The sequence below is a fragment of the Trichechus manatus genome, unplaced genomic scaffold (assembly GCF_000243295.1).
Source record: "Trichechus manatus latirostris isolate Lorelei unplaced genomic scaffold, TriManLat1.0 scaffold00177, whole genome shotgun sequence".
Taxonomy (NCBI): Eukaryota; Metazoa; Chordata; class Mammalia; order Sirenia; family Trichechidae; genus Trichechus; species Trichechus manatus.
In genome coordinates, this window is record NW_004444113.1 from 326,193 (window position 1) to 345,351 (window position 19,159).

Sequence of the window (19,159 nt, forward strand, 5' to 3'; positions counted from 1 at the left end):
GGTTCTCCTGCACGCAAAGGAGGGCGCAGGAGGGCGGTTCTCTTGCACCTGCAGGCAGACCCAGGAGGGCGGTTCTCCTGCACGCAAAGGAGGGCGCAGGAGGGCGGTTCTCCTGCACCCGAGGGCAGGCGCAGGAGGGTGGTTCTCCTGCACGTCCAGGAGGGCCCAGGAGTGCGCTGGATGCGGGGGTTCTCCTGCACTGGCGGGCGGACCCAGGAGGGCGGTTCTCCTGCCTGCCCAGGAGGGCCCAGGAGTGTGCTGGAGGACGGTTCTGCATGCCCAGAAAGGCCCAGGAGTGCGCTGGAGGGCGATTCTGGCGGAGCCAAAAGGGCCGATCTCCTGCACGCCCAGGAGGGCTCAGGAGTGCACTGAAGAGCGGGTGGCGTGCAGGCAGAGCGCGGAAGGAGAGGGCCGCTCCACGCGCTCCCACCGGAACGCGTGTGCTCAGATCTCCGTGTTGACCTTCCGGGCCGGGGCGAAGTCTTCGCGCCTCACCCAGATGACCTCCTCGCCCGAGCTCGCCAGGCCCCCGTTGATGCCCGACAGTGCGGCCTGCTTCTTGAGCTGCGTCATCCGGGATGCGTGACTGTCCAGGGCTTTGCGGCCCCTGTCCCGCTGGCTGATGGAGGCAGCCTGAAGCTGCTCCCGCAGCTCTCTGTCCACCGAGGCGCCCTTCGCCGACTCACAGAACTCGTCGTCGTCACTGAGGATGTCTGTCTCCTTGATGTCATCCTGCTCCTCATACTGCGCAAGGTCAAACTGCTCCTCGACCCAGCGGTCAGTGTCCCCGCCCCTGGGCGGCTGCGGGGGCTCTCTCTCCGGGCTGCCGGCGGAGACGGCGTCCGAGTCAATGGTAAACCTGTTGCGAGCCAGTCGCCGCCTCCTCCTCCCAAGAGACTTGCTTGGGGCGGACACTGCACACACACACAGAGAGAAAAGTAAAACCCCCGCACACTTTACGTGAGATGGAAACCCAGACAGTAAATACAGGAAAAGCAAAGCGAAAACCAAACGGACTGCGTTCCGCGCCCTGATCGCATTTGGGGCGAGCGCTCCCGATTTCACCGGTCCATCTTGGGGTCATGGGCCAGAGCCCTTGTCTTGCACAGATGCCTGGGCAGAGGAGGTGTCAGTGCAACTGACTGGAAGGTGAGGGGGCAGGGAGGGGACCTGGGAGAATTGTAGGTTGCGTGAAAAAGGAGATGAGGGCCCTCTGAAAGAACCGTCTAGTGTGCTAACCTGCGCACCTGGAGACAGGTAACAGACTCCTGCTCCTCTCAGAAGTCCCCTCACCTGGGGATTAGTCAGGGAGCTGGCATCAGGACCTGCCCAGGGCTCCAAGCTCTGAGGATGCCGGGGCTGGCTGGGGGGGCATCTAGTTGGGATACTCTTTAGGAGGGCAGGGCGTGCTTCTCGGGTTCCCTCTGCTGGTTAAAACCCACCAGATGTATCGAATAGGCCAAAGCACTGGCTCAAGTTATGTTGCTTTCTGGGGAATTAAACGCAGCATTTCTTGAGGATGTGCAGTTAAATTAAGGCACCCTACCCCTCTGACAGAGTGCACAGAAAAGAGGCTCTCAGAGGCAGCAAGCTTCCTTCCGATCATGTTCCTGCCCCCTCACTGACAGTCGGTACAGTGAAGTCACTGAGCCTTCGGCCCTCCTCCACTGCGTTCTGTGTATCCCCAATTTCCCTCCAATAAAGCAATGAAAATATCGGTGAGCAGGTAAAAGGAGAAACAGCATAAGACAGGCAAGTACTGGATCAACCAAGCACCATACGAAGTGACTGAGAGTCAAGAATAAGACATCTTTGAACTCATCCTTTCATCCTACTACCTTCTAGGAAGCCAAAATTATTCGAAACAAACAAAAAACACCGCCCAACCAAGCAAACACACAAGCCCACCACACACAAACAGGAAGATGGCTCACAGGGAGGGCTGCAGCTTCCACCTTGCTGGTTAACGGCTGTTACATTAGAGACGAGGAGATAAAATATGACACGCATTCAAAGGGAGGGGAAGAGCCCAAAGTGCTTTCCTGAAACCTAGGCCTACAAACCGTTAAATTGCCTCAGTGCTGCTAGAACCACAAACCACTCTGATTTGAGAAGGGAAATGAAAGCCATTTCCAGGAAAAACTGAAGAAGAGATCACAGAAAAAGCCCTCTGCCGTTGGGAAGAATCAAAACTTCCTGTCTAATTTATCTCGACATCACCACGGTGGAGCCTGAGTCCTCACTCCAGTCACTAGTTAGAACTACCTCAAATCAAAACTGGGTTATTGGAAGTGTGTGTTAATGCTGAAGTATTTCGGGGTAAAGTGTGCTCATGTCTGCAACTTTGAAAAGTGCCAAAAAACAAGATGGTGGATGGATGACAGATGGACAGATATGTGATAATGAAAACAGAGAAAAATATTAATTATACAAAATAGGTGGTCGTTATGTTTACCGTACAACTCTTTCAACTGTTCTGTGTGTCTGAAATGCTTCACAAGAAAATACTGAAACAAAATATATGTATATAATTTCATTGGGTTGTTGGCCCGATGTCCAGTCTTTTGAGACTTAGGACTGAGTCAAGATATCAAGCTTTAAGATCCTATCCAAACGGAATGGAAAGAGAAATGAACAACCGGGATACTCATGACAATGCAAAATGAAGCATGGGTATCTCTCAGCTATTAAAGGGATGCCTAATAACCAGCGATTGTGACCGGGTGTCTCCCAGTCCCTCAGGGAGACAAACACAGGCTTGAATATTCCCAGTGTTCGCTGTTAAGCTAGTACTGTACCCATCCACTTGGGCACCATTTTAAAACTATCTAACATGAGGCCCTGATGACAGTGAGGGAGAAATACTTTCTTCGGCCAAAACCCAGCCACTGGGCAGAAAATCCTTCCCTCAGTCAAATCCAACAGGCTATGACGTCAAGGCGTTCTCTGGCTGTTCATGATGGTGGAGGTTATGCGTTGGGTTAGCTTTCTTCTATCTGGGGGTCCAAAGGAGTCCCGGCCAGAAAACTTCTGAGTGTCCTCCAGACTAAAAGTGCCTAGTTTCAAAGTAAATACGGCTCTACATTTGGGTTCATTGATCAGCAGCTGAAACCTAGCCAATGACAGACAGACTGGGCTCCCTTAGGTTGGGACTAATATTCCCAATCCTTATGAAATATGCCCTGGAAAGCAAAGGGAGCAGGTGAGAGAATTCTGAGGCGAAATTCTCTACAGTGAGATACAAAAGGACACGTGAACCCTTCTTCTACGGGGACCCCGGGAGCTGTGGGCGAGGAGGTATGTGACACCATCCGGGTACCTTGGAGAACCCAGCAGAGCACTGGACATCCGCTACACTAAATTTCAATAAATTCTCATCACTTGATTGGAGAGCAGATTTAAGATAACTAACCCCCGATTGTTAGTTAAACCTAAGGTGCTTAAAGGATGCAATAATCCCATATCAATGGTACGTAGGTTACAGCTATAGAAACCTTCCACTGTTCATAGTTCCACCTACGCCTCTTCACCGCCATGGAGAACAGGCGGGCAGAGCATGGGGACAGAGGTCCGAGACCGTTCTGGCAAAGGCAAAGTCAGCCTCCTTCACTGGAACTCCTCCTGCGGAATCCCAAGCTGCCTCTTAGGAAAGGAGTTATGAAAACGTGGACATCCTGATGTCAATAAGTACATGAGTATTAGGAAAACATCTTTCTTCCTAGAAATATTTTACTGTCACTTGTCCCTTGCAGGTGGCCATATTGACCTTCCTTCCTCACTGATCCAGAGTGGTAAGTCCTAAAGGAATATTTACTCCGGGACCATTTACACTCTGGATTCCTCTTTTCCAACTGCAGCTCCAGGCTTCCTCAAATTAACAGCGAGGCTAAAAATAAAGATGCAAGCACAAGGCGAGTGTAAAAACCCCACATCACCTGACTCCCCGCACCTAGAACCCTTACTGAGAACAGCGGGCTGTGGCCCTGTGAGACGTGACACACGGCTTTCTGCTAGACAAAGCTGGCCGTCATGCAAAGCAGCAACTCCCATTGCACAGGCAGCTCGGACAGCCTCTCCGGAAAGAGGAGCCCCCAGTTCCTGGCTGGCGCATGAAAGAGGAGCTCACCAGCCAGGGGCAGGAGGGCAGCGAGGGGCAGGCTGGGAGGGAGAGCAGGAGGAGTCACCAGAGGGCAGATCCCCAGGGAGCCGAAAGGACCAGAGGCAAAGGCAAGGACCCTTGTACCAACCAGGGAAAACCTCTATTGCATCGTCAGCCCCCACGAGGCCACACCTACGTCTGCCTGGCTCGGCAAGGAGGTCAAACTGGCGGGCCCTAGAGCGGAGTCGGGGTGACAGGGATCGTGAACGTCGGGATCCCCACAGTACCTGCCCTGCTCATGGCCGGTCTGGCCCCTTTCAGCGCACACAATCTCTTTCCTCCAAAAGGGACATACTGCTGGGACGAGGGAAGGCTTTCGGTTTTGAGGAGCTGCCTTCTGTGCTTGTCACGCAGGATGGAGTGCACGGCCCTCAGGAACTCCTTCCGGCTCTCTGGGGAGCTACGGGAGAAGAATCACATGAGTTAGGGAAGCGGTGCTCAGCACACGGCCGCTTCTAATGCTGCCAGCTGCGGTCAGACACACACCGCCCAGGAGCAAGGGTTCAAGACCGAGGCCAGGACTCCCACCTCTAGGCTGAGGGACGTTTTCACACACTCCTTCCCCTGTAGCCGATCTGGGCAGAGCCATCCACTAATGATGAAGTCCCTGGGTGGTACAGATGGGTAAGTGCTCCACCACTAGCCAAAAGGTTGGTGGTTCACACCCACCCAGAGGTGCCGCGGAAGACAGCCCTGGCCATCTGCTTCTGAAAGGTTGCAGCCTTGAAAGCCCTATCGAGCAGCTCTACTCTGTACCCATGGGGTCCCTCTGAGTTGGCATCAACTCAACAGCGACTTCACAAGAAGAATCTGTGAAGCTCCCTAGGTGGTGCTAATGGTTTACACTTGACTTCAAACCTAAAGGTTGGTGGTTCGAACCCACCACGGAAGAAAGGCCTGGTGATTTGCTTCCATAAAGATTACAGCCAAGAAAACCCAATGCAGCAGTTCTGCTCCGCAGGCGTGGGGTCGTCATGAGTCAAAACCGACTCCATGGCAACTAACAGTAACAACAGTCCACTAATGAACGGACAGACAGACACAGCACCCAGAAGCTGACAGACGTTGCTCACGGCACTTAAGGCAGAAGCTTTTGTTCTAAAATGTTTTGGGGGACAAAACGAATCACAAGATCCTTGAGGTTCCGCAGAGCTACCTAAGAATGACGTCCCAACACCTTAGTGTCCTCCAGAGTTGTAGTCCTGTTAGATATGAACTCCTCCCATGACACGCTGCAACACATGAATATTAATACTACATCGCAGAGAACTCAATATCTTCCCAAGTCCTAACACCCATGGGAAAAAAGTACCCCCTGGGTCAAGAGTTGGTGGTGGCAGTGCTGGTTCAGTGGCAGGACGCCCCCCTTCCTCATAAGAGACCCAGGTTTGATTCTGGCCAACGCCCCTCACGAGCAGCCTCCACCCGTCTGTCAGGGGAGGCCTGCGTGCCGCTAGGATGCTGAACAGGTTTCAGTGGCGCTTCCAGAGTAAGACTATGGATCCCCCACTGTTACGGGGCACCATGTTCTAGGGGCCCACTTGTCGGCGACTAACAAAAACAACAGGTTACTTCTCCTGTTAAATTCTCAGTATTTTTACCCAGGAGGGTTTCAAAAGAATCTTTCATTCTCCCTTGTTAAAACTAAGACGGCATCTCTAGGGCTCCCTGGACCCCGTGGACTTTACCAAATAATCACAAGTGGATTCGCCCAAATAGGCGGTAAAGATGAAGCTCAACCCACATGTGAATTATCGGAGGAAAGTTTCGATTCTAATCCTGATGACCTGCTGGGAAATCCGTCTCCCCTCGCCACCCTCCCCCCACCCTGTCACCCAACACAGAAAGGTGATCAGAAACAAAGCACCAGCTTTGACGTCAGTCCCACCTGTGGGCCGGTGCTTGCCTGCTATAAGACCTCAGGCAAAGACTCTCTAAGAGCCCTGGATCCCCATTTGTACAATGGGGTAACAGTCCCCAGCTCTGAGTAAATGAAACAATGCATGCAAAGCGTTTTAGCCCAGTATATGCTTAGAAAATGTGCCCGCTCCTGTATTTGCAATTTAAAAAAAAAAAAATTGAGTGCCATCAAGTCGATTTCAACTCATAGCGACCCCACAGGACAGAGCAGAACTGCCCCATAGGGTTTCGAAGGAGCCGCTGATGGATTCGAACTGCCGGCCTTTTGGTTAGCAGCCTGAGCTCTTAACCACTGCACCACCTGGGCAACAGCACTATATCGGTAACAATCATTATAATATTGGTACGGTTTAATTTGGGGGGCAATCCATAGTATACTACTCACTGTAGGTTTATCAAGTAATATTGAGTAGATTACTGAGTGTCTATGTATTTTGATATTAGGCCAATTAAAGTATGATTAAACATCAATCATATTTGAAGTCAAATATGCTGGAACGCTGGCTATTGGCTATGCATCTCAATATCTTTAGGCAAAACTAACAAACTTGAGAAGTGGCTGTGTCTTCCTTTGCTAGTGCTGCTGTAACAACAATACTACAGTGGGTGGATTTAACCAACAGAAAACTATTTCCTCGGTTTAGGAGGCTAGAAGTCCACATTCAGGCCACCAGCTCTACGGGAAGGATCGCTCTCTGTTGGCTCTGGGGGAAGATGTCTTTCCGTTTCTGTGGCCCCAGTGTTCCTTGGTTCCTTGGTGGTCTCCACGTGGCACCCATCTTTCCCCCACTGGTGCCTGCCTGTCTCTGTGACTATGCTGTTCTTTTTCTAACCCAAGTGATCAGGTTTACAGCACACCGTACGTTGTCTGGGCCACGTTAATGTAACAAAGAAAAGCCTATATCCAAATGGGACCACATCCGCAGGTACAGGTTAGGATTCCAACACATCTTTGCGGGGGACACAATTCAACCCATAACAGGCTGCACATGCAGAAAGGTCTCAGATTCTCACAGAACTAGAAGACATTACAAGTTCAGCTTCCACCAAGGATCTGTGGGTGATCCGGAGCAACGTACGCCAACCTGCCAACGCTGCAGAGTCTCTAATGAGGAAGAATCCAGGTAAGACCTGCACACGCTCACCGCCTCCCCCGGGGCCTCTGCCCTGCTGTTCAGAGATGTCTCCGCATATCAGAACAAACTGTCAGATGATGACCACGTCCTTCTGCTCCATCAAATGGGAAGAAAGCCCTCTTTTGTATGTTCAATACATTTGAAAGTTTATATTTTCTTTCAAAAAGGTATTAAATGAACCAGGTTACTGTCCATATTCTAATAAAACTAGTTTAACTTCTCCAATTACTGCTGCTTTACGAAACCCTGAATAAGACAAAGCATGTAGCGTCCAGGGCGGCAGACGCTGGTTTATAGAGCACAGAGGGGCAAAGCACAGCCACCTTCCTTCCCTCTGCGCCCCACGGTCGACTTCAGCCTGTAGACTCACCTGCAGCACAGGTGGAAGACCCTCTCTGGCCTCCCTTCAGACTCGGATTTTACATGGACAATTTCACACACAGCATTTGCTTCTGCATCTAGATAAATTAAAACAAATTCAGGCACATTTGAAATAGATTTACTTGCATTTTTACAAAAGCATTCCCCATGCTCTGCATTAAGATCACACAGCACAAAGCAGTCTAAGACCAACGGAACCTCACTATGACTCTGTGACAGGAAGACACGAAGTGGCTGTAAGCTTAACGGACGGGAAGAGAGAGAACACTTGGAATATCTCCAGGTGCTAAAATCCCCTAGCTGTTCTCAAAGGACAATCATTTAATCATGTTGACTGAAGAACTGGCCCTTTCAGCTGCTAAGTGTGTTGGGCAATTATTTCAATTAAGTGCTTAGTTTTTCTGGCAAAAGCTGGACGAGACTGAGCCCACGATTCCCAGGAAGATTTCATCAGGCCGGGGTACAAAGGGGCAGGTCCACAGTGGTCCATGGGGAGCCATCCCACTAAGCACCCAGGCCAAGTGCCCTGGGCCTGCTCTGGCAACCTAACGGGCCTCCTCTTTCTCAGCCCTCTCGTTCCGAGGCCAAAATAGTAGGCCAAGAAGGTGTGAGAGAGTTATAAAGTAATTTCTAGGCCTAGTGAAGTTTAGATAACCATTTTATTTCAAGCCCTGAATAAAGTGTTTGTGAAAGGAACCATTCACTGCAGGCATCTCACCACCCACCATGAGGTCTCCTTCTTGCCCAGCGGCTCAGTGCTCTGCTCACAAACCCTCCATGTGCCCACAGCATTGAACCTCAACCGGGAACCATTCACAGAGTGTCAGATGATTTCCCAAATGAAGACGGAAATCTAGAAAGTCCACTTTCTGATCCTCATATCCACTGGAATATATTTCATAAGGAGGGATGTGTTGGTAGGTCCATCAAAGTTAGCTTTTATCTCAATGGTTTTAAACTTGATTTGAACGAAAAGTAGAGGGGGAGAATGGAACGTCACATCACAAAGATAGCTTTGTTTTCAAAACTGAAAGTCTTTATACATTTAGTCCTCAATGAAGGCAAAATTCCTGGCTGCGAAGTCTGCAGTTCTGCTATAGACATAAGTTTTCCTGTTTATAAACCAGGCACAAGGAAATCTAAGAACTAGATAATTCACAAACTAAGACCGCAGAGTAAGGCAATGCTAGTAGTTACGTGCCTAAATCTCAAAATGCTTTATAACTGTTTCTAGTCTTACAACATAAGGGTTCCCGCAAATTCACATGTCAATCAGTTCTGCAAATCAAATCATAACTAACAAGGCAAAGAGTGGGAGCACAGAGAGAACCCTTTCTGAGACTTCCTACAGCAGATAATTATCCTGCGCTCTACAGGTCTGAGCAAGGCATGACTGTGTGAAGGAAAATGCATCTGGTTCAATGACGGTGAGTAACTGAAGGCTTCCCACCATCGGAAGAGGTGTCTCCTCATGACGCTCGTGACGAGGCCGAGCTGGTTTGTGAGAATTAGATCCTGTTTTATTGCTCGGAGAGGGTGACAAGTGCGGACAGGGAGAGGCTGAGCAGCACAAATCGGACACTTAGAATTCAGCGCCTGCGCCTACGTTAGACGCCAGAAGCGTGAAATGGAAATACGGGGCCATTGTGAACCTGCAGCGGCCTGCCCCAGGCCTGTCTCTGCAACCTGAAAGGTACACCGGGTGTCCAAGCAGGATAAGGAAGGGGTGAAGCCAAGAGTTTCCACTTGACTCCCCAAAGACGCTTCTTCCCAGACGTGCCTAGGAGAGCCATCGCCGACTCCTCCTCTCCAGAACTTGGCCCCAAATGCATCCCTGGATGGCGCCTCTGAGTCCCAAAACCAAAAGCCAAACCTGTTGCCGTGGAGTCGATTCTGACTCAGAGTGACCCTATAGAACAGAGTAGAACAGCCCCATAGGGTTTCCAAGGAGCACCTGGTGGATGCGAACTGCCGACCTTTTGGTTAGCAGCTGAGCTCTTAACCACTGCGCCACCAGGGTTTCCAATAAATACAGTAAAACCTGCAAAAGCCGGAACCCGTGTAAGGCAGAAACGCACGTATTTTCAAGTAAAACAAGCGATGGAAGAGTGGTAGGACTGCACCCTGTCGAAGGCAAGAATCCCGAGAGACCCCGAGAAACAAGGCCGTGCCGTCGAGTTCCGGCGCTCACAGGTTTCACTGTGCTGCCTCCCTGGTCAACCCTGCTAAGTTTACCTCTCTTCTCATGTGTTTGAAACATCATCTGAAGTATTATCAAGTCTATCTGTCACTACCCCACAGCTCACCTCACTACCATCTGAGCACAGAAGCAGCACCCGCATGTCAAAAGCCTTCACACTCAACCAAAGATAAACATTTGCACCCCAGAAGACGTGGCCCCCGGACTCTCTGCTAGCCCCAAACTAAAACCATTCCTGAGGCCAACTCTTCAGACAAAGATTAGACTGGACTGTGGGACGTAAAATGATACTCGTGAAGAGTGTGCTTCTTGGCTCAAGTAGATACATGAGACTAAATGGGCAGCTTCTGTCCGGAGGTGAGATGAGAAGGCAGAGGGGGTCAGGAGCTGATTGAATGGCCACGGGAAATCTGGGATGGAAAGGACGAGTGTGCTGTCACAGTACAGGGAGAGCAATTAGGGTCACATAACAATGTATATATAAATTTTTGTATGAGAGACTACCTTGAACTGTAAACTTTCATTTAAAGCACAATAAAAAAAAAAAGATAAACATTTATAATACTTCAGAGCAAAAAGAGAAAATGCTTCTCCAACTGCCTCATTGGGAGCTTAGTGGTCTTTTTTGGTCTCCCACTTACAAGGCAAGTGAGCAATTTACACGGGCTTTGTCTCCTCATAGTCATAAGGATTCTTTCCAGAATTAGAAGACCTGATGCTACTCAAATATTAGTCACTGTAACGTTATTAATATATACATATCAGAACGACTAGACTCCTCGGAGCAATTCTGAGGGCATTACAACCATTCACTCGGCTCATTCACTCACCCACTCAAACATTTAATAAATGGCTGGGTAAATAAAAGGGAATGAAAGATCAAGGGGAACAAAGTTTAAGCATGGAAACTAGAAGCTGGCAGGGTGGCTGGACCAAGCATCTGGCTTCAGACACACAATTCACGTGCACACCAGAAACGCGTCCCCAGCGTGGGTCAGAACTTACCTGTCTGGCTTCAGACACACAATTCACGTGCACACAGAAACGCGTCCCCAGAGTGGGTCAGAACTTACCTGCGCTTGCCAATGCTCGGACCTGCAAAGCCTCGGTAGGGATCATGTGCCGAAATCGGAAGGGGTCCCAGTCCTCGTAGATGGAAAGCCGGTGAGCGCCTACCTGCAGGACAGAAGGAACCCGATGCGTCAGGACAACCTCTCCACCCCTGGCCCAGCCCCGCTACTCCTAAACCTGCCGCTGACTCTCAGCCTGGAGCCCAGGGCTTGCCCGAGGGAACTCCACCCCACGCGCTCCTGCGTCTAGCAGAAAATGAGAAAGTGAGAGGCCAGGTGATTGATAAGCTGAGGGTGTGCAAGGAAGTGTGCTAACCAGACATAGGTAAGAGAGAGACACAGGACAGAGGCGAAAATAGGTCCCAACACAAGAATCGGGAACGGGGAAATAGAGTTAGGAAGGTTCTGGGCAGGCACACAGCTGTTCGCTTCCAGGCTCCAAACAGGAGCCTGCCTGAAAGGCGGCAGGATGGGAGTCGTTAGCAATACTGAAAAAAGAAAAGAAATCCTAAGAGGGGGTGTGCCTGACTAAGGGCTAGAATCTTACGCAGACATAACTGAGAAGATAGCGCGAGAGATACTTTCAATCTATGGGGTGAAATAAGAAGTCTTACAAGTTTCTTCTTCTGCTTGGAGCCATCTTTATACACAAGGACCACAGCAGTTTTAAAGACTGGAAAAACAATAAATAAATAAAGGCAGTTATGCTTGGGGTTTCCCCCTTACTTCAACCGCTTGCGGTAATAAACACTACAGTTACGAAGAGGACAGCGAGGTTCCAGTCAACTGACTCCCACCCGACCTTCCATTCACTCGTCACAGCTATGAAAACCAAAAGTTTCTGGAGGCAATATTTTCCACATTAAAAATAAACACAGTCTACATCACGTGGAAATACCACCTGCCCCTGAAACTTCTAGTTGAAATAAAAAATTTGAACTATGGTACTTGCTATGGATTGAATTGTGTCCCCCCAAAAATATACATTGTAATCCCAACCCCAGTACCTGCAAGTGTGTTCCCGTTTGGAAGTAGAGTTTTCTTTGTTATGTTAACAAGGTCATGCCAGTGCCAGGTGTATCCCAAACCCCACCACTCCTTACTTATAGAAAGAGCAGATCACACACAGACACATTCACATACTGGGAAAACAGACACTGTGTGAGGATCCTCCATGAACCAGAGAACCAAGGAACACCCAGGCTACTGATGAGAAAGGAATCCACACAGCCAAAACCCTGACTTGGACTTCTCGCCTCCAGAACTATAAGAAAATAAATTTCTGTTCTTTAAAGCCACTGTGATGGTTAAGGTGTATCCACTTAGCCGGGCCATGATTCTCAGAGGTTTGGCAGTTACATAATGATGTAATCATCCTCCCTGATGTGATCTGATGTGATCAGTCAATCAGTTGTAAGGGGCGTTTCCTTGGGGTATGGCTTGCATCCAATATATATATGGATGTTCTGGCAAAGCTCTGGATCCTGCATGCAGCTCATCATCATCTGACCTCTGGTTCTTGGAACTTAAGCCAACTTGGGATTCATCAGCCGTTGCAGCTACGTGAGTGAGGAGAAGCCTCCAGCCTGACACCTGACACATGGACTTGGGACTTGCCAGCCTCTACAACCGTGTGGGCCATTTCCTTGAGATAAATCTCTGTGTGTGTGTGTGTATGCTTCACTAGTTTTGCTTCTCTAGAGAACCCAGCCTAAGACAGCCACCCACTTGTGGTATTTGTTACAGCAGCACTAGACAACTAAGGCAGTACCACTTCAAGTTTAAAACTGATTTCAAGTTTAAAAACTGATGTAAATCCAGCAAAAAAAAAACTAGTTTAGCATCTAGAGAAATAATAAAATTGCTTCAAGGTGATTTATATTTATATAAATTAAGCTAAGAGCTTACACACACACACACAAGCACACTTTATCATAATTCAGGAAATATAATTCATCTTTTTGACCAGAAGAAACAAAAATTAGTTTCTGACATAAAACACAATGCCACTGCCTCCAAACAGACTGGATCCTAATGACCTCTTTAAGAGAGGGAGTACATAATTTATTTTGGGGCGACTGGGGAGATATGATGGAGTTGTACGTAGTCTTCCACTGAATTCCTTCAACAAGGCCAAACACGTGTAACACTAGTGATTCCAGCTCCTCTCCTGACACCCAGGCACAGCCGGGGCCCAGGCACACAGTGGGTGGTGAGGGCATAGCCTGGTGTACCAGGCACAGAATCACAGAGGAGAAGAACGTTCAGAGAATACGGAGGGATGGCCGTCTGGCCTTCAGGGCCCTCTGGAAACCAACCCAAAGTATAGTAAAACCTGAGAAAGCCGGAACCTGTGTAAGGTGGAAACCTGTCAGAGAGGGAAAACGCAAACATCTTCCATTAACGGGACGACAGAAAAGTGGTAGTAAGACCGCACCCTGTCAAAGGCGGAAAACTTGCAAGACCCAGAAAAGCAAGGCCGTCCCGTGGAGTTCCGGCTCTCCCAGGCTTCACTGTATCTGGTTCATTTTCTGCCCAGCTTTGGTTGGCAGCAGACCAGCTTCAGTTTCAGAGAAAGCTGCACTATTTCCTGAGATTGGAGATTTAAACCAAAACAAAAGACGACCACATTTTGCCCCCAAAGCTGCCTGCTGGGTGGGAATTAACCTCCTTCCCTGATAGCAACTGTTCCTTCTCTCAAAGGGCATTTCTGAGGCTCTGGGAGTTCAGCCTGACCAAAACTGTCCAACATGCCAGTTTTAATGACTGGGAATCAATCAATAAGCTCATTATGATGACCGCCTTTGTTCGTAATCCCGATTTTAAGTCCCTTTGTGATTACTCTGGAGAGGAATCTGAATCATGATAAGCTCGGCTTTTATCAGCCAGCCTTTACAGTTATCATCTGGTTAACTAGGGCCCTACGGAGTTTTCTCTCTCTGTTGTGCACTGGGATTTGGGTGTGTAGCCTCCATTCACAACCAGGACAGGTGTTGTGGGCTCACTTTCCTTCGAGCCACATACCCTGCACTTCCCTCTCAGAAGGAGCCCATGAGGCAGGGAACAGAGAAACGAGGAGAAAAACGCACACACGCGCACACACACACATACGCGCACACCTACACATGCACACACGCACACACACGTCCACGCATATACACACACATACACGTACGCTCACACACGCACACTGACACACATACACATGCACACATGTACACGCGCACACCCGCGCACACATGCACCCGCGCACACACGTACACGTGCACATGCGCACACACACATGCACACATGCATACACACGTGCACACACACACATGCATGCACACACACACACACGCACAGGCCCACCATCTGAGCCTGCAGTGCAACTGGTACGTACAGCTCCACACAGGCATTTCCTGACCCCTTTATACCACAGCTCGGCAAACTACCGCCACGGGCCAAATCCAGTCTGCCATCTATTTTGCAGAGCCCACCGTCACCGCCCTGCTCACCCATTTACACGCTGGCTATGGCTGCCTCTGGCTCTGTGTGTGGCCCCTTGGACCACAAGGCCTAAAATATTTACTATGTGGCCCTTTATAGGAAATGTTCACCAACTCCTACTTTCTGCCACGCAAATTACTTCCTTACTCTAAAGCTGCTCACTTCTAACTATATGACACTTGTGAAATTCAGGGGACAAGCCACAAAACATTCAAATGCTGAACTCTGGAACTGCTTGCTAGTCTTTAGCCCAACATTAGAAACAGGTCCAGGTCATCTCTTCATTTATGTCCTATGGCCTGTAAGTGACCCACTGAGAAGCAAGCATCAGGGAGCTCCCAGACCTCTCCAAGAAGAAAACTGCACATCTAAGAATCACAAGTGGTAAAAGGAAACAAACACGCCCACCCGCATAGAGATGGTGAAGGTTATGTGTCAACTTGGCCAGGCCATGATTCTCAATGGTTTGGCAGATACTATGTAATCACCTTCCATTTTGCGATCTGCTGTAAGTAGTCAATCAGTTGAAAGGCCAATCAGTTGAAAGCCAATCAGTTTCCTTGGGGGTGTGGCCTACATCCAATATGTATGGATGTTCTGGCAAAGCTCTCTCTGGATCCTGCATCTGACTCATCATCACCTGACCTCCAGTTCTTGGGACACGAGCCAACATCTGGCTGCCTGACCTGTGGATCTTAGGATTCGCCAGCTCCTGCAACCCCATGAGCCAGCAGCCTTCCTCCTGATGTGCCAATTTTGGGTTCATCAGCCCCTGCAACCACGTGAGCCAGTAGAAGCCTACAGCCTGACATCTGACCCACAGATTGGGGACTTGCCAGCCTCCACAAGTGCATGAGAAATTTCCTTGAGACAGAACTCTCTCTACATATATATACGCGTATATATATGTATATATATATACGCGTATATATATGTATATATATATATGCACTTTACTGGTTTTGCTCCTTTAGAGAACCCAGCCTAGAACACTGATCAAAAACTACCAACATGTTAAAATACCCCAATACTCCATTATACATCATTTTTAGTCCCATGCTTTCCTGTCCACTTAATTGCTTGTTATCTTTTATGAAATTGCATCAACAGCTACAAGCAGTGGCTCCTTGAAACTTTTAGGAAGATCATTACATTTCTCAATGAAAGCTGAATGAGCTAGGAAAGTGTCCAATAAATCTCTGTACTAAACGCTCTGATTTTAGTATCACTAGGTGATGTCCCATTTAGGAATACTTTGTTCTCATCATGGAGGATAAAAGGGCTCAGATAAAGAAGCAGAGCCCTGGTGGCACAGTGGTTAAGTGCTCGGCTGCTAACGGAAAAGTCAGCACGTCAAACCTACCAGTCACTCCGAAGGAGAAAGATGTGACAGTCTGCTTCTGTAAAGATTACAGCCTTGGAAACCCTATGAGGCAGTTCTATTCTGTCCTATAGGGTCCTTGTGAGTCGGAATCAACTCAATGGCAATGGGTTTTTTTGGGTTAAGCAAAGCCCCACTGGTCCCGAAAAAGAAGGTAAGTGAAGAGAATGGAAAATGCTGTAGAATTACTTTATGTTACTACCCATGAATCTTCTGAAGGGAGTCTAGGAAAACATACAACACGGAACAAAAGTACGGACTCTTGGTGGTTTTAGACTCGGAAGCAGCACTGCATTGCGGTACACAACCGTTCACACTGCAACAAAAGCCGTCCTTCCTGGACTCTGCATAATTCCCAGGGTGCTAACGCAAAACTGTCCTCTCTCGAGAAAGGACATTGCAGCACAGCCCCATGAGGTTTCTAATTACAGCAACAGCCTCCATCTGAACTGATTTACTAAAAAATAAATCATTCGCAACATCTCTAGTTTCACTGTTATTAGTAACAAGCTGATTGAGATGCAACTCACAACCGATCGAGGCACCCTTGTTGCCACAACCGTTCAGCTGAGAACTGCGTTCTATTCTAAATCCTGGCGTGACAAACAGCAACACAGACAGAATAAAGGATCAAGGATACGGGGCCTCAGAAATGGAGGCAGGGTTGTCCTGATTTTTCACTTTATTCTTCCTTGACTAATTACCAAACCATTATTTTGAAATTATACTCACCAGCAGTAGTTTAAAAAAAATCCTTCTCTGCCTGCATGTTTATACCTGAACTAGACTTGGGCACAGCCACGTAGCTGGTGGCCATGTTGTACATATTTAACTGGAAGGTTTAATTTACTATCTGTGAGATGCTGGTGGCAATAGCAGGAAGACCCACTCAGATCACTATAATTAACTTTATTTTAATAAATAGCGTCTTGGAAAAGAGATGTTCTTGTTTTGGAAAATAAGCCAGCCTTTTTACCCCTCTTCTAAACCCTCTACCACTACGTACCAAACGCTGCCAACTCTGGCTCCTTTTTCCACTTTCCCAGCGAGGACGGCGGGTTCAGCCAGATCACGGTGGTGTGCAAAAGCAGGTCCCCCATACTCAGATCTGCAACCTGAAAACCAGGGACACAGCAGACTTACTGGGAGGCATTTTCAATACACAGATTTTCACCATGTCTTATCATTCGGCAGACTGATGTCAATTTTACTTCATGGAAATACTGTCTCTAAAACATAGTCATTTTTTCCCCCGGTGTCTGTCTACCTAAATCTCAAAATAAAAGTGACAAAAAGGGTACAAATTGGGGCTCCAAAATTCACATGCAGTAAATCTGTCAAAACTGAGCTACAAAACTGGAGATGTTTCGTGTTAAGATAGAGACGGTGTCTCAAGAAGACACTACTGGCTGTCAATGACAAAGATCCACCCAGAAAACTGCAGACACTTCCACCTGGGAGTTAAATTCCCCTAGGAGACACTGTCCTCTGGGAAACAGCGGAATCTATTATTTCTTCTTGTTCTTCCTACTCATTTAAAAAAAAAAAAAAAAGGTGTTTCGCTTTAACGCAAGCAGCAGCGAACGAGGAGTTTGGAGATCCCTCTTTCACCACGGGCAGCCTGAGCACTGGAGTCTGCAGAGATCACGAGGTCCACGTCGTCCGCGCCAGGTGATCCAGCACTAAACCATCTTAGACAAGTCCTCGTCTCCTTTTAGAGTCATGCAGACGGGATGCTTCCAAAGATTTCTTTGGAATTCCAGTGTCTGCTCTCCACAACCCTGTCCACCTTTCTCTATGCGTTCCATTCCACTCACCAGGTGCCACCTGAGTCGACGCCGACTCATTGCGACCCCCATGTGTGAGAGAGTGCGACTCTCCCCACGGGGTTTCCAAAGGCTGAGGTTCTCTAAGTAGATCACCAGGTCCTTCTTCCAAGGCACCTCTGGGGGGACTTGAACCTCCAACCTTTAGGATCACAGCTGAGCGTGTTAACCATTTGCACCACCCACGGACTCCTGGCCCACTTACAAGCCTGTCAAACTTCCAAGCTCCCGTCCACGTGCGGACCCTCCCAACAGCCTAATCACAGGTGGGATGATCATCTAGTCTCTAACCTGGTCTCTGTGTAAAATGTCAGAGGACAAGACATTCTAACAATCAGAGTCCACAGCCCATTCCATTTGCAACCACCCCCAACTGTCGGATGCCCTCCCTCTGATATACCTCCCGTACTACTTCCTCAGGACCCATTCTCTCCTAGGTTTTTATTTTTGCAGAATCGAAATCATTCCACCCTTTCCAGTATAAAGTCCATTCTCCTCGAAGAAGAAGAAAGGTTTTTTTTTTCCTGCTTTTCCGGAGTAACCCGTCACCACTGACTATCACACCTCTGCCCCCGCTGGGGGTCCATTTTCCTCCTTGCTCTTCTTATCCTGTTAAAACATATTTGTTCATTGCTCTCTTTGGCATAGTTGCAAAGCCTTAATTTTTCTGGGCTTCAGACCTCCCGATACTGATAGAGTATTTTCCTACTCTTGAATATCGGTACTTGGTCAAATATCCCTCCTTCCATCTTCTGTACAATTCCTGTTCCAAGCTCAGCTCACGAGGGAACACTCCGTACATCACTGCTTCCCTTTGTTCCATGCTGGGAAGATTTCTTACTTGATTGTCAGAATTTTATTTTAGGGGACCTGGCTTCACTTAAGCCATATTCCCTCTTATAGTCTCTGACTTTTAAATCATATCCATCGTTTTTCTAAATTCTTTGCAATCCACTATCCACAACACCTTCCAGTCTTTAGCATGATCACTTGCTCCTAGTCATTAAAATCCAGAAATTAATACATCACGTGTAATAAAAACGTTAGTTTGACCCAGTAAAATCTACTTCTGTCAGAATGAAATAAACTAAAATATACGAGGAAAGAAGTCTTTAGGATAAAATGTCTGTGACAGCGTTCCCAACAGTGAACAAATGAGGCCAAGAAAACTGTCCAACAACAGGGACTGATTCACTGTGGTCCAGCCACACGATGAAATATTACACAATAATTACAACGATCCTTTTTGAGTAATTCAAAATAACATAAAAAGTCACTGTTCGTGTTGATGTGTTGTGAGGTTGTTAACCATTGTCATAGGGCAACATGTGTACTAACTGTTTAATGAAAAACTATTTTGTTCTATAAACTTTCATCTAAAGTGAGAATATAGCAGCACAACTGGAAGAGCATAGTCGATGTCACTGAACTGTGCATGTAGAAATTATGGAAATGGTGTATCTTTGGCTATGTATATTTTCATCCAAAAAAAAAAGGTCAAGAAGGGAGAGGGTTGACATGTCGTGGGGTTGTTAACCAATGTCATAAAACAATATGTGTACTACTGTTCAATGAGAAGCTATTTGTTCTTTAAACC

The 19,159-nt window shown here is 48.0% G+C and overlaps 1 protein-coding gene across 2 annotated transcripts in view; it reads right to left on the reverse strand.

The window, feature by feature from the left end:
• Window positions 1-334: 334 nt before the first annotated feature.
• The window catches only part of TIAM1 (TIAM Rac1 associated GEF 1), a 156,623-nt gene continuing 137,798 nt past the window's right edge, over window positions 335-19,159 (reverse strand). Inside the window, exons 21-26 of one of the 2 annotated variants that reach the window (XM_004386964.2) lie at window positions 16,743-16,851; window positions 11,481-11,539; window positions 10,870-10,972; window positions 7,586-7,673; window positions 4,387-4,559; window positions 335-914 (exon numbers count right to left, since the gene is read on the reverse strand). In XM_004386964.2, the coding sequence (XP_004387021.1) occupies window positions 445-914; window positions 4,387-4,559; window positions 7,586-7,673; window positions 10,870-10,972; window positions 11,481-11,539; window positions 16,743-16,851 (1,002 nt within the window). In that variant the 3' untranslated portion in view covers window positions 335-444. The remainder of the gene's footprint in view (window positions 915-4,386; window positions 4,560-7,585; window positions 7,674-10,869; window positions 10,973-11,480; window positions 11,540-16,742; window positions 16,852-19,159) is intronic. The other variant, XM_023741301.1, reaches the window with a different exon arrangement.